Source organism: Rhyacophila brunnea, unplaced genomic scaffold, assembly GCF_057557595.1.
Source record: "Rhyacophila brunnea isolate RB1 unplaced genomic scaffold, BYU_Rbru_1.0 scaffold_18, whole genome shotgun sequence".
Lineage (NCBI taxonomy): Eukaryota > Metazoa > Arthropoda > Insecta > Trichoptera > Rhyacophilidae > Rhyacophila > Rhyacophila brunnea.
The window spans coordinates 9,200,085-9,216,085 of record NW_028232837.1 but is presented as its reverse complement, the minus strand read 5'-3'; the positions used below and the strand labels follow the sequence as shown (position 1 = coordinate 9,216,085).

Below are 16,001 nucleotides of genomic sequence, written 5' to 3'. Positions count from 1 at the left end.
AAAGTTTGACTTGGCAGCACTGCATTACATACTGGCTACACTAGTCGAACTTCATCCCTCAAAATTTTATAGGTTAACTATCTGTCAGCTGAGATATAGTATTTTACCATTTTTACGAATACTTTCGTTATATTTGTGAAACATTGGTGTTTGTTATGGCATTGGCATTTGCCAGATTTTGTAGACCTGTGTTTTTCCGATCTATTATGACATCTAGCTCCAGGGTTCAAAAGGTGATGGATGACTTACAGCAAAATCCATATTACGAAAAATATGCCCAAAGGATTGCTGCGTTGCAAAAGACATCTCCAGAAGAATTTATGGAAAGAATAGAAAGGCAGGAGAAATCACAAGAGCCACAACCGAGCGACTCTGTAGAGCGGTTAGTTTACTATAATAGAATCAATATCAGCCGGTATAAGCCCATTAAATCAAATTAAATGAATCACAAATGCAATGGTATTGCATTTGAGACATTAATCGTTTAGAATGATATTGACATAAACTATACGATGAGATTTTAGAACTTTGTCAAAAAACCTTTATAAAACGGCCCATAATTCACAATTTTTATTAAATATAGTAATCACAATGTACGTATACCACACAAGTTTATTCGGTACTGTTCGGTTATCAGGAATACAGCGGAAAACACATTTTGAAAATACCCGATATACTGGATTATTTGTTAGTTTAGGTTAGGTTAGTGAGATATCCAGGGTTCCAGCGGCTAGCTCAGGTGTCCATCGAACCCCGGATTCACAAAAAAAAACGATATATTTATGTTGGTAAAATTAAATAAAACACTAAGTCTTTCTCGTGCGGTCTTAGCGTTATATATTTTAATATTAAATTTGGTTGGACAACGTTACTTTATAGTCCATTACATATTTTGTTTTTTTACAATTAGTTACGCAGGTCCGTACACGGTTTACAAAGGACGCTTACTAACTTTCTTTTTTCTTTTTCAAATTCCCCGTACCCACGCCGTCCAGCAAAAAGGACTCTCGTGATTGGCCACATTTTATCGCGTGATGCTTTTGATTTGACGAATCACGAGGACCACCCCGGCGCAGGCGCGTGGAGATTTTAACGTTGCCGGCAAGCGCGGCAAAATTTATTATATATGAATACTTATATTTAGTCTTAAAATTATCTCTCTCATCCATCATCATTTAAACTTTTTAAATCAAATTAAACTTATCTTAATTACACCTCCGCCCAGTATGTGATTTTCACACACCGGACGAAGGCCTTTACTTATGAATAAATAAAAAAATTACGTAGTTGAGCAAGGAATCAGATTAGATGTTTTATGAAGCCGTTTCTAGAGGTCAGGGTTACGTTTCGACTTATGACTACTAAACGATTATTTTACACCGGGAGAAGCCCGCCTGTAACAGAGTTGTATCATTAGGTTTGGTTAGGTTAACCTAACAAATAATCCAGTTTATCGGCTATTTTCAAAATGTGTTTTCCGCTGTATTCCTGATAACCGTACTGTACCGTTTATTCTATGTGAAATAATGAAAAAAGATTTGATAATTGTGCCGCAGATGTCATGAGCTTTTATATTTTTTTTTTTACATAAACAGTTTATTCCATGTAGACAATTATAATAAATACCTTTTTCTGTCGGCGCATCGGCTTTTCGATCCAATAATTGTTCATTGAAAATTTTAAATGTTCATACATTTTGATGCACCTTTATCACAGACTAAGATTATATGAGTTATATTTCGTTGGGGTAGGTCAGATTAGATTAGATTAGGTTTGGTTTGGTCTAAAAAAGTTGTAAAATCTCATGGCCACCTCTGCGGCACATTTACCAAAAAGATTTCATTACCAATAAATACAATTCAATTTGACTTATAGATTACAAAATCAAACGAAAACAATGGAGAAGTCAGTAGGACCTTTAGATTTTCTTAAACCGACCCCCACCACCTAAAAAATCAATAAAGCAATATGATGGAAATTTTTTCAAAATGGACCCTCCCAAACCATTTTTCTGTGTATCTGGCCTGTTACCAACATTTTAAATACATACAACACCAATAAATTTAATAATCAGTCAACCAACCTAGAATTTTTTTTAAATATTCAAATATAGAATAGCACTAAAAATCATAAAGAAAAATCTTCTTCATTTTTAATATTTTATTCTCTATAAATAGAACAGTGAAATATTTAAAATATTTAATACTTCTTATTATTGTTTATTTTATAGTCGTTACGCCTCAGTTCTTAAACCCAAAGAAGCTTTAAAAGAAAATGTTTCTCCATCCCAGAAGAAATTGGAAGAGATATTCAAAATAGAGTTAGTGAAAGATAAAGATGCTTCCGAAATCAAGGAGATCTGGCAAAAGTATCACATACAAAAGGACACTATTGCGGCAACCATACCTGTGGATATTTATAGAAAAATGATGCAAAGAGTTAAAACATATCCAACATTCTTATTTCCTCTGCCGCGCTCGCAAGGATATGAATTTATCATGTGTCAGACGTCAGGAAATAGCGTGTATTTTACCACACTCTTGTGTTACCAGGTGAATAATGATAAAATTCAAACTTATTAGTTGTTAAGATTATATTTTATTAATGGCAACAATATAGAAGATTTGACTATGTAACATTCTACCCCGTTTACACTTGCATGTATTTACTGCTGACGATAGGTATTATCGAGGCCATAATAAAAAAATGCACATGTAAACAAGTATTATCGTGCAAGTTGCATACGTGGATCAAAAAAGTTCAGCAGCTTCTGAGAGCTGGACCTTCCGGAAAGAATACGTATAACACTGCACAGCGAATTTTGAGTTTGCCAATATTCACAACCAGTCAAATAGCACCATAAAATTCCTCACCTCTCAATACGCTTGACGAATGAGATTGGCAAGACAGTCAGCACGTGTAAACAGTTATTATCGCGATAGTTTAATTTACAAACTATTAGCACCATTAAATCTATGCACGTGTACAGGCGCTATTCTTCATTGAACAAACACAATTTGGGACTCAGAAACATACGTATTAGGCTGATTTTCCAGTCACGTTGAACATTGGCGCTGATCGGCGAATATGTATTATCACAATTTAGCGTTTTCTAATAGAACTGATTGCTCAGCGCTGAGCAGCTTCTGCGCGACCGTACGCGCTATGCGTCAACCCCGCTCACTACTCGGCGCTGAAGCGCCTTCACTGCCAGTGAGCATTGCAGTGTCACGCTGAAAGTGCGTCACGATGAGTATAGTCAAAATGAGTCGTGATTTATAGACTTTGCGGCGATCTGCACGAGACAAAAACGAGTCCGGGCTGACAGTCAGCACCGAGCAGCTACGCGATCGTCGACAGCGCCGACGTTCAGCGTGACTGGAAAATCAGCCTTAGAATAATAGAAAAAAACTTTAATCCTATAGTACTTCAATTGAATTCCATCGCAAGCTGTTCTAATTAAGCCAGTAAATGACCATTTCTGTTTCGTAGAGTGCAACGAAATTTGATTAAAGAGTTTATTTATGCAGGCTATTGGTCAATTTTGTCATGCAGATGTCTAAATTGGTAAAGCATATTGGCTGTAATCCGATGGATGCGGGTTCAAGTCCCGTCCAGCACTAATATTTTTTTCAAGATTCTTATTCTAATTGGTGTGTTACTGAGGTGTTTCTGAATAATGTGTGTTCAATAAAGTGACACTTAAATCTTGTGATCTATTAATATTTTTATTTATTTCGAGGAATTGTTTTAAACTATTTTTAATCCTGCTTATAGCCTATTTTATTTGACCTTTTAAGGTATCTCTCTAAACAGTCTCATGTTTATGAAGAATGGGTGTTAGTAATTTGATCGACCCATAGGTTCCATGCTCTAGATCAGTGGTTCTCATGTGCGGCCACCAGCGCTTTACAGAATATTATTTTAAAAATTTGTTTATAAAATATGAAATTGGTTGAATACACATGACTTGTCATAAATTTCTTTCCACGCTCAAATGATAACTTCACCTTTTCAGATGATGACAAATGAAAATTCCATAGGACTACTAATGAGATTAACATAATTTTCAGTATTTAATTTAATTAACTGGGCTAACGTTAAATATGCGTTATTGAAAATGAGTCATGACTAGGGATTGCAATCACGGGATCCTGAATCCCGGGATCCCGAGCTATTTTCGATACCTATGAATCCCGGGATTGATAACATAATCCCGAAACTTTCGGGATTGATTTTTTTATCAATTTTTATGGAAAATAATATAAAAACAAAAATATAACAGAAAAAATACTTTTAATAACATTAGAAATAAACTGAGTTTGAATGAAGTTTGATTTATACCCATGTGTAAGTTGCCGATTCATTTTATGTTATCACATAAATTAATAAAAATGAGAAAAATTGGAAAAAAAACAATGTTTTGCACTATTAACAAAGTGATCTCATACGTTTTACGGCAGTTTCATATTTGGCTGACTAATTAGATTTATGAAGCGGAAAGGCCAAAGTACACCATGATATTTTGCTTTACTATTTTAAATCTCGCTAACCCACCCATTCATTAAGTTTTTACTTTCAGAAACAGCAATATCATATTAAATTCACATTATTATTTATATTACAATATTATTTACTCCATTAAACTTATGTATTTCCAAGATTGAACCTATACAATATTAACAATAAATGTCTTAAATAGTATAAATTATACTAGAACTATTTTTGACCGATATTTGTAAATATAAAAATTTTATATTAACAATGGAAAAAATGCCAATCCCGGGACTAGTCCCGGGATCCCGGGATTGTCAAATTGTAATCCCGAAATCCCGGGATCAGAATTTTGGCTCGGGATTGGATTCCTTAGTCATGACCAAGTACTTAAAAACCATTTTAATAATACCACGGTTGAACAATTTTGGTCGAAGGTACACGTTGACCAGGAATCAAGTCAATTCAAAGAATTGGCAACAATTGCTTGAAATGTTAATATTGTCGATTTTTTCATACTACTGTATACTGTGAAAGATCATTCAGTGTAATACACTTCATAAAAAAATAAATATCGAAGCCAGTTGTCAGATGTAAACTTAGCTCGCATTGGAAAAAAGGAGTATTGAGGAATTTCCATTAGCATTATTTTTAAATAAACAGATATGTAGATACTAAAATGTTCAAATGTGTTTTATTAAATGGACTTGTTTATAAATAAATTGATCCATTTTTTTAGTAAATAAAATTTAGCTTTAGTTTTTTCAATCACGTCAAAAGTGAAATTTGATGCGGCCTCCAGACGTTTCCATAAAACTGTCAATGTAAATTGTGCGGCCACAGTTAAATTTCACGTGAGAACCACTGCTCTAGATCTAGATCCAAAAACGCATTGAAAAAATGACAAATGAATTTGATTCAGCCGCAGGTTTTGAGCCTACCTATTGATTTAGTTCTTAGTATTTTATACACTGCTTCACTGCAGGCGCATAGGGAAAACTACTGTTTAATTCATGAATATTTATATGCACTCTTTATATTACTAGGTACACAAAGAAAATGCTCCCGAGTGTCTGAGAATGGTGCATTTTGAAGAACTAGCTGGTGACAAGGGGATAGTTTTAATGAGAGGAGAATTCGATAAGGTATAACATATTTATTTGTATTCGATCGAATCGATAATGAAAAATGATCATTCAAGTCTCAGTTGAGTAATTCTAGATGGCCTACGTTACATGTTTCAGATTACTTTTTGATGGTTCCATGAAAAAACAGAACGGTAACAAAATAGAACAACGATAAACAGAACTATGAAAATTCAGAACAAAGGAAAATTTTATATTGAAATTGTCATATTTATATTATGTTGTATGGATTTTTAATAACACAGATTTTCAATACGCCGTAAAAAATCAAATTATACAGTTTTTGCATTCCTAATTGCTGGAAAGCTTCAATTAAACAGGACACAAAGCTACATCTCGTCTTAATCAATCTAATATGTTCAAAATGCTTGGGTGACTACAACAAAATAATGAGATTAAAAATTCTGTGAAGATAAAAAAATGAAAATTTAGCTATTTGAATATGTATTCTGTTCTGTTTTGTCACTGTTTCGTTTCTTCATATTCTGTTATATCTGTTTTGTCCAGTTACCCTTTTTGATATATTGCTTAAAACCGAATATCATAAATTTTCTTGGAAATTCATCAGAAAACCTTCTTACATATTTTTATTAGCTCAGACACGTATTTATACCTATGGCCACTGAAGTAATACTTTTCTTATATTGGTGAAGATAAAAATATTCCTTTTTTCAGAATGTGGTTGACGCGAGAGAGGCACAGTGCCTCGCTAATGAATTCCAGATGTACTACGGCCAAGACCAGCCATCCAAACTACGATTGCTCGAATCCTTTACGAATGCTCCTGATAGTTTTAAACACATGGACCTTATAACAGAATTAGAAAATTTAAGTATCGTTCAACCAATCATGCATACCGACAAAGCAGCAAACGTTACTTCTAAATAAATTGTATTATTAAATATCGATCGTTGTAAAATGAGATTCGTAGTTTAGTTATTGCTTATAACAATATATTATATCGATAATGTGTGAGAGTTTTTAACTAATTTATTGTTGGGAAATTTCTGGCAAAGGTGGTTGATTTTGCTATTACATACCTAGACTGTATATATCACTGCGAGGTGTATAACCACCTGTGTGCAAAAAGAAATGCCGTCCTAAGTTAGACAACCTTTTTACATCTGCGACCACTGAAAATAGGAGAAACATTTTGTGGACCGCTAACACAGAAATAATAAATGTTATTTATATAGTAACGAATAATGGCGCGATTGACTTCAATACTCAAAACCATTAATCTATTTTAAGAACAAAAACACAATGCATAAACACTTGCAGGTGCAAGATTTTATTGGAATTTTTGGATGCCAAAAATTCTCAGACCACCCGAAAATTTCATGAACTACTTATGAAGACCGGAAAATCAAGACACGGTTGATGCAGTGAAATAAATTCAAGAAGTGGCCCGTGGCCGACTTGGTTGTGCCCACACATTGCGTAGGTATATGGCAGTGGCGAGAGGTGAAGGAACGCTGTCCAGATCCAACATAAATAGTGCACACCAAACATTGTCAGTCATGATTATTTGTTTTTATTGAGCTAAGAATACAAATAGCAAATAGTGCGGGTTAGTTTTTAAAATTTTATTAAACCCTGCCTAACCAAACCATATTAGTTTAGGTATTCTATGGATGATCCGACAAACATAGAGCACACTTTTTCAGTCATACTTATCTGTTTTCGTTGAATTAAGAATACGTATTACAGATGTGGCTAGTTTTTTAAATTCAATAAGCCCTACCTGAACTAAACCATAATAGATAAAAAGTATTCTTCTATCTATAAAATACGAGGGTGGGTCAATAATTCCTTAGAAAAAAGCATTAAAACAGTTTTTATTTTTGTATTTTTTTTTTATTTCTCAACATAATCTCCTTGGAGCTCAATACACTTGGTTAGACGTTTCTCATTTTTTTTTAAACCGTCAGAAAAATAAGTTTTCGGAAGGTCCTCAAAATAAGCATTTGTCCGATCGATGACTTCTTCATTTGAAAAAAAACGTTGTCCACTTAGCCATTTTTTTAAGTTTGGGAAAAGGAAAAAGTCACTGGGGGCTAAATCTGGCGAATACGGTGGGTGGTCGACCAATTCGAACTTCAATTCTTCAATTTTAGCCATTGATCGTAAACATGTGTGAACACGGGCATTGTCCTGATGAAAGAGGATTTTTTTCCTGTTTAAATGAGGCCATTTTTCTTCAATTTTGTTTTTTAGCTGGTCCAATAAAGATGCATAATAATCCCCTGTTATTGTTTTTCCTTTTTCCAAATAGTCAACGAAAATAATTTCACGTGCATCCCAAAATACAGTAGCCATAACCTTACCAGCTGATTTTACGGTTTTCGCCTTCTTTGGACATGGTTTGCCTTCGCAATCCACTGCTTTGACTGTTCTTTCGTCTCGGGAGTATAGTGGTGTATCCATGTTTCATCTACAGTCACAAAGCGACGAAAAAATTCATCCGGATTGCGTTGCATGAGCGACAACAGGGCTTTAGAGGCCACCGCCCTATTGCGTTTATTGTCGACTGTGAGCAAACGCGGCACCCATCTTGCAGAAATATTTTTCATGCCCAATTTGTCATGTAAAATAGAAATGACGCTACCTTTTGAGATCCCTGTAACCTCAATTATCTCACTCAACTTCTGGTGTAGTCACCTCTACAGGACGTCCTGAGCGTGGTTCATCCTTTGTTGATGTACGACCACGTTTAAATTCATTTAACCAGTTATAAATAGTTGCAAGTGAAGGAGCAGATATGCCGTGAACTAAATCCAACTCATTTTTTATTTCCTTTGCTGTTAACCCTTTTATATTAAAATGTTTAATAACAGCTCTAAGCTCAATTTTCTCCATTTTCCATTTTTCCATTTTCCACAAGCAATTTTTTTTTTTAAATGTACGAGAAACACACAACAACCCGACCAATCTGATTGAAACTTTGCAGCATACTGAATCGGTAGTGCCGCTGCATGAAAACAAACCGCTTACAGTACTAGTTGCGCCACCTGTCGGCTTTTCTAAGGACTTATTGACCCACCCTCGTATCTAAAGTCATGTATGATTTAATGGCATAATTTTAGATATTTTATAGATATGTAAATATTTTTTGACTATTATCTATTATGGTTTGGTTTACGCAGGGTTTAATTGAATTTTAAAATCTAACACTATACCGATGCAATTTGTAGTCTTGTTTCAATGAAAACAAATACACATGACTAAGTTTAGTGTGCATTATGTTTATGTATGTCGGATCTTAACGGCCTACCTCCCCCTTTCGCCCTGTTTTATGGACACGGTCCTCTCATAGCCTATATTGATTATTTTGCCTATAACATATTGAGACTGATACATGATTTTTTGAGGGGTGTTGTCGTTAGAACCTAAACTCAACCTGACTTTGACTGACATCTTAACTAATATTTTGGGATTTAGGTTGTTGGAATTTGTCATGTAGAAAAAAAGGCCACACTGCTTCAACCATTATTATCTGTGGTGCCAATAAATTGTTCAAACCATTTACTTCATTCATTTCGATTTCACTATAATTTAAAATCTGTCACCTTAAAGGTTGTGTAATAGATGTGTCTAACTTGACTTAAAAGAAATTATGTTTATTGTAATTCACCTAAATGTTGTCTCTGATATCTCTAGACTACTTATGAAAGGTGTTAAATATGTGTTTAATCTACAGATGGCATCGTTCATACAGAATAGAGCACTGATAGCAAATATGACAATTGAAATATTAAATGCATGTTGCAACCTCGCAAATGTTAAGTTTTTTTCAGTTTTAAATGAATGATTTACAAAATAATCTGTTTTTTAAATATTGTATAAAATTATTTAACCACTCCCATGCTAAGGACTCGCCGGCGGGTCGCAAGGTGACGCACCCGCAAAGCTAGAGACTCGCCGCCGAGTCGCTACGTTTTCTCCACAGAAAACACTGTTTTATTTAAATCTGAATAATAATATTATTGCGACATCTCTCTATGAATTGATATACTACCATAAAGTTCACAAAATCTGTACAACTTCGGAGTATTTTCAGTAAAACCCGACAGATGGTGACAGGGTCATCAAAAACGAAAAAGTGACATGTGTTCTTGTATTATTTAGAATTTCATAATATATGTGACATTCAAATTTATTGACAAAATGGCGACAAATGAGTTTAATGGTTTTATTTGCGTGTGTGTGTGAACTTTTATTTCGATTGCACATGTGTTTCTCCCCATACATATAGCACTTTGTTTGTATGAACCATAGATAAGATACTGTATGAACTATTATAAAGATAGGTGTTATATGAGTAGGGTTTTCAGAGTTGTATATTGTGAAGGGTATTTATACATATTTTTTATTACGATTTCATTCCCATCTCTTTCCTACGTGTAGATATCTTTGGATATTATAAAATTTCTACCAATTTTATGTATACCAGATGTTAAGAAATCAGATTTTATTTTATATAATATTCAGTGTTTCAGTCCCTCCTCGAATTTGTTCGTGAAACGACAACATTTATTGCGCGCGAGTTTCGTATTTTTGTTTGTAATATAATCATAGTTAACACATTTTTTGTGATATCTATAATATCAAGTTTCTATATTTTTATTATTCTTTTACACTAAGATGGATAGTGACAGTGAATACTCAGAAGTCGAATATTTGGACGAAGGTGTTTTGATGTTCGATTCAGACGACGATGTGTTTGGTTCGGAAGAAAGTGATACTGAAATTGAACAATCCACTTTTGAACAATCCACTGGCGACGTTTTTACTTGGGAAGATGGAGACTTCAGCCCGAAAATACATCCGTTTGATGATTTTCCATCTGGATCTAAATTGGAACTGAGTGATGAAAATGATGAATCGGAACATTTTAAATATTTTGTTGATGAAGAAATTATGTCATACGTGGTATCAAAAACAAATATGCAATACTTAGTAATTGTGGAGAAACAACCCAATTTATCAGAGCGGTTAAAACATTGGGTTGATACTAATGTTGATGAGTTGTATGTTTTTTTGGCAGTTTTTTTATTGTTTCCCCTAAATTCGAGGAAGAGTATAGACTCTCACTGGTCAACCAACCCGCTTCTACATTCGCCCATATACTCAGACACCATATCACGAGACCGCTTTCAATTAATTTTACGTATGCTACATTTTTCTGATAATGATGGAACCACTGTCGATCGCCTTGCCAAAATAAAACCCGTTTTAGAGATGTTCAAAAATAAATTCTCAACTAGCTTTTATCCATATCAGAATATTTGTATAGATGAGAGCCTCTTATTATTCAAGGGACGTCTTATTTTCCGACAATTCATTCCCTCCAAAGCGAGCCGTTTTGGAATAAAATTATTTGTCATGTGTGACTGTAAAACTGGCTTTGTTTTAAATTTTATCGTATACACTGGAGCCACCACAGAGTATTGCACCCTAACAGACATGGGAGTCGGCGCAAATGTTGTCATGTCACTTCTTTCACCATATTTAGAGGCTGGCCACACACTGTATGTAGATAACTGGTACACCAGTCCCAAGTTATTCCAAGCTCTGCACGAAAAGCGTACAAATGCAGTTGGAACTGTTCGCAAAAATCGAATTGGGATGCCCAAGTTTGACAAAAAATTGAAGCAAGGCGAAACGACTGCTTTTCATACAACAACCATGATGGCACAAACTTGGAAGGATAAAAGAGATGTGACCATGTTATCTACAATCCACACTCCAGAGTTTGTCGAAACCGGAAAAAAAAACTACCGAACAGGCCAGCCTAAAATGAAACCAATCGCAGCGGTTGAATATAGTAAGCACATGGGGAAGGTTGATAGAAGCGACATGATGATATCATTTGTGAAATCGACAAGAAAAACTATGAAATGGTACAAAAAATTATTTATGCATTTAATCGACCTTTCCATGTTTAATGCCCATGCTATGTATATGGTAACGACCGGAAGACGAATGTCATTAGGAGACTTTGCTTTGAAAGTTGTCAAGCAATTGCTTGACAAGCACAAGAAATTAAAATCCCGTAAACGAAAATCGGTGGCGTTACCATCTCGGATAGGGGCAAATACACATTTTATCGACACATTGCCACTCACTACACCCACCAACCCAAATAGTACACCCGAAATTAGTAGACGACGATGTGCTGTGTGTTCTGCTTCAAAGAAAAGACAAAATACAAAATTTATCTGTAAGCAATGTAATGTACCTTTGTGTGTAGTGCCGTGTTTTGAAGTATATCACACAAAAATCAATTTCTAAATATTTGTATAAAAACTGTTTATGTATAATTAATAATCTATTTCTGAACATCTGGTACATTACGAAAGTGATATTTGTGCATATTATTTAATTTGTTGTAAATAAAATATCAATATTCTATCGTGGTAAAACCTTTGTGACACCCCTATTCACGACAAACTTAAATGCATTTATAGGGCCTGTGAAGTGGTATATGTGTATGCATGTGTGTGATTAGGATCAAGGATGCTCTTATACTTCATAATAAGTAAGTTTACACAATTTATTTCGCATTTCTAATTATTCAAAATTTGCTAGCGTAGCGTGTATCGCCTAAGATTTTTTACATAGCCCGGAAATGGTATATCTTTTTGTATATATTTTATATCATACTATCTATTGTTGAAAATATTATCACTCCTGAAATTGCATAATTTAAACAGGAAAAGCAATTACACATAATATCCTACATGCAATAAAATAACGTAGATATTTCCATAAAAGACTTTTATTTCCAACTACTTACTATTAATAATTACAGTACATTAGGGAACTGACATTATAAAATGGCAGTAAAAACAGTGCAGTTCTCAAAATGGACTAGAACGCATCGGAGCACAGCTCTGGTTCATGAAATCGTCGAGACTATTGTTTCGTCTCGTGGACAATCATTATATTAATTTACATGTTTTAATAAAGTTTCATAGGAAATTTGACATGTAATACACACCAGCTATTTCTACAAATAATACTCAGATTTTGTGTTGCCTGGTTACAACGTTTTTATGCGATCTTAATATGAGATAAACTATTCTAATTAATAAGAGTTTTGTACCATTTCATAGGGTTTTGTTTAGTATTTCAGTATTTACCTTCCAGCATCTTCAATGTCTGGATATTGTTTGATATTAATAATTTAATTAATTAATCAGTCAGAAATTATTAAGTACAAATTAGTGACGTCCGGTGAGGGTAGAAAAACTATGCACTACCTAAATGCTGCAGATAAAATAAAGAAAGATAATAATACCATTTTTGACAGCATATTTCATAAAAAAAATAGTTTTTTTCACCTGCGGCGCTGAAAAATGTTCCTTGCCCAAATTTTAATAGTAATATTTGTCTCAGATGTCTAAAGACTGTTATTATATTTGTCCGTCTTAATTGGGTGAGTATATGAAGCGCCTAGTTTCAAAAGCCCCTAAAACGGTTTTTGAAATTTTTTGAGTTAGATATGTATTTAAATGGATATTTTTGTTACCTATATGATGGCCAAAGATTGAACTTTAAAAAACGTCAAAAACCGTCAATACGTGTGATCAAAAATTAGGGTAAATTTCAAAACGTGCTGATGGGTTGGGTGTGCTTTTCAAATACCCCTAAAATGGAAAGCCAAAATACTACTTAGAATATAACGAATTAAAAAATAAATAAATAAAGTTCACAGATTTAATAGATATGATTTTATCTCATTTTTTTCAAAACTACCTAAAATAGTTTTTCTCATTTTTTTCAGAACTAACTAAAATCGTTTTAGGGGCTTTTGAAACTAGGCGCTTCATATAACAAAAAACTGGCACACTAATATTTTCGTATAATTATCAAGCGCTCCGTTTCATAAAATTTTTATTTCGAGCGCTGAAACAGTGACTTAATTGATTGACAATTTCTGCTATTCTATTTAAAATTATTAAATACATAATCATTAACAATGTTATATTAATATTATTTCAGCAAGATAACAGTATACAATTTAACTATTCATAACAATAAATATTCAGCATATTATTTTATATAGTACACACTTTTGGCAACATTGTGTCGCCTTAGGATTGGTTTGTCGAAAACGACAAAATATGTGAAATGTTCAGGAGACAAAAAACAAAGTCCATTACATTATATTTCAATGCTTGAAGATCATTCATGTTTATTTATTTTACATATGAGAGATACATTATATTATAATATATTAAAAGATTAATCCATCGATATTATTCATTTAATTCAGAAGAATTTGTATTAATTTATTTAACAGTAGATACTGCACTTAAGCAGCGATCAGTCCGAATTGTGGAGATTAGATAACCCAAACTGTATTTTTAAATGCTAATCGTCATAAACTACAGAGTGGCAAAAAACGGTTATCCAGAAAATATTTAAATTAATAGAGTTTTTTTTAAAACTCTTTTGAAATATTGTACGGTGCTGGTTTGTAAAATGTCTAAAAATTAGATAAACCAGCACAGAATGATTGTTTTGTACTCTGATTTCTTAGACATTTAAAAAAAAATCTGTTTCTAATGAAAAATAAAATACGTACCCATCTTAATGATTTTGGTGCGTTTATGTAAAAGAAATTTAACTGCGTTAAAAACTCAATTTCGTCAAACATGGAGCTTCGACAAACCACTGCTAAGGCGACGATTAGTATATTGTGCAAATGAAAAATATGGTCACATGTAAATTGTACATATTACATTTTGCCGTAGCACAGTTCACCATATTATGCTGTTTTACCGTAAAGAGATGGCCGTATAACAATGACATAAAAAAATAACGTGTTTGTGGAGCATTGCAGACAGTAATGTACAAATTTTATTAGATTCAATAAAAACATTTATTTGATTATTTTCTTTATATTCCGGTGGTTTTATTTACTTATTTTAAAGATGAATTTGATCTCAATACTATACAGCCATCTATTTCCGATAAAATGCTCACCATCAACTGTGATATGGCGAATTGCATACTTATAAATTTCTGGACACTGAAAAACATGGGAATAAGTATGGCATATTCATATGATAAAACCTATTCAAGAACCAAATATACATACACAATTTTTATCACTACACAATAATTAATGCACTTGCACAATCAAATTGTTTGAAACTTAACACTCGTCCACACCAGTAAGGACTGCTATCAAGTTTGTACAGTACAAATTTGCACATTTTAATCTACACATTGCCCAAGACCACACCAATAAAACAGGGAAAAGTTACCTGCAAACATGGCACACTTTATGCGTTGGCACATGTATACCATCTGCACTAATTTTATTAATTTTATTGCGTTATGTCTTACGTAAACATAAAAATAATATAAGATGGGCATAATGTAGTGTTTTTAACATAATATCTTGTATAAAACAACTGTTAGAATTGTTATTTCTTTAAATAAATTAGAATACAAATTATAGATGGTATTGATTTAGTATTTAAAAATCCAATTAAACCCTGCCACGGCCAAACCGTAATAATAGAGGTAGGCTGTGGATATACCACAAAAATAATGCACACTATTGTCTGTCATACTCATGGATACATCCTGAATCGGGATCCGGCACAGGATTAAAGGTAGTGTGATGCTCTTCAGAAGCGTTTTCCAAATGGTGTTCCATGTATAATTTGATTTAGTACCCGTCTCAAACATATTCTAGTTGCGTCTGGACACTTTCAATCTTACATGCCACCGCCAAATCGGTCAGATTCAAACAATGCAAAGCCGTTAACTATCATTTACAGGATATATTCAGCAAAGCTACAAGGTGTTAGTATGATTTGTGAACAATCATGAAGACTGACAGTAGACAGTTCTTGAAAGCATCACGTGGAGGCCATGTGCTTCACTTATGGCTCGATAATATTGAGCTACTTTACAAGCTACAAGCGAGCGAATTTACAATCTGCTTGTAAACTCGCCCAGTGTCATCATCGAACTAGTAAACAATCTACTGAGAAAAGTTGAAAGATGGGCTACTTTACACGCTACACGCTGGCGTGTGGGCCGATGTGCGCAGTAGAGCGATAGTGGCGACCTCCCGGTAAAAAAACGTACTACTCAATACGTCCTGTCAAAATAGTAACAAAAATGACGGTTTCAACCCGCTAGCTTGTTGGCTTCTGAGCGAGTGGAAAGTTTTGTGTGTCATCATCACAATCGCACTAGCTGACTCGCCCGCTTTTAAACTCGCTAACAAGCAGCTTTTAAAGTAGCTCAATGTCATCGACCCATTACAAAATAAACCAAAATTAAGATAGGTAAAAATAAATTATATAATTTAATATTATAAACTTGAAGATGAAC

General features: G+C 33.7%; 1 protein-coding gene across 1 annotated transcript; it reads left to right on the top strand.

Moving 5' to 3' along the window:
- Positions 1–12: 12 nt before the first annotated feature.
- Positions 13–7,633, top strand: LOC147073186 (ATP synthase mitochondrial F1 complex assembly factor 1-like). The gene is made up of 4 exons (XM_085945150.1): positions 13–382; positions 2,231–2,552; positions 5,541–5,639; positions 6,315–7,633. The coding sequence occupies exons 1-4, from the start codon at positions 156–158 to the stop codon at positions 6,525–6,527; spliced, it is 861 nt and encodes a 286-aa protein (XP_085801276.1). The 5' UTR covers positions 13–155; the 3' UTR covers positions 6,528–7,633.
- Positions 7,634–16,001: the final 8,368 nt, after the last annotated feature.

What these genes read in the sequence shown, in the direction of transcription:
- LOC147073186 (XM_085945150.1), top strand. Translation starts at nt 156, where the DNA reads ATGGCATTGGCATTTGCCAGATTTTGTAGACCTGTGTTTTTCCGATCT. An exon ending in CCGAGCGACTCTGTAGAGCG is followed by an intron (nt 383 to 2,230) that starts GTTAGTTTACTA and finishes TTTATTTTATAG; the next exon opens with TCGTTACGCCTCAGTTCTTA. An exon ending in CCACACTCTTGTGTTACCAG is followed by an intron (nt 2,553 to 5,540) that starts GTGAATAATGAT and finishes TTATATTACTAG; the next exon opens with GTACACAAAGAAAATGCTCC.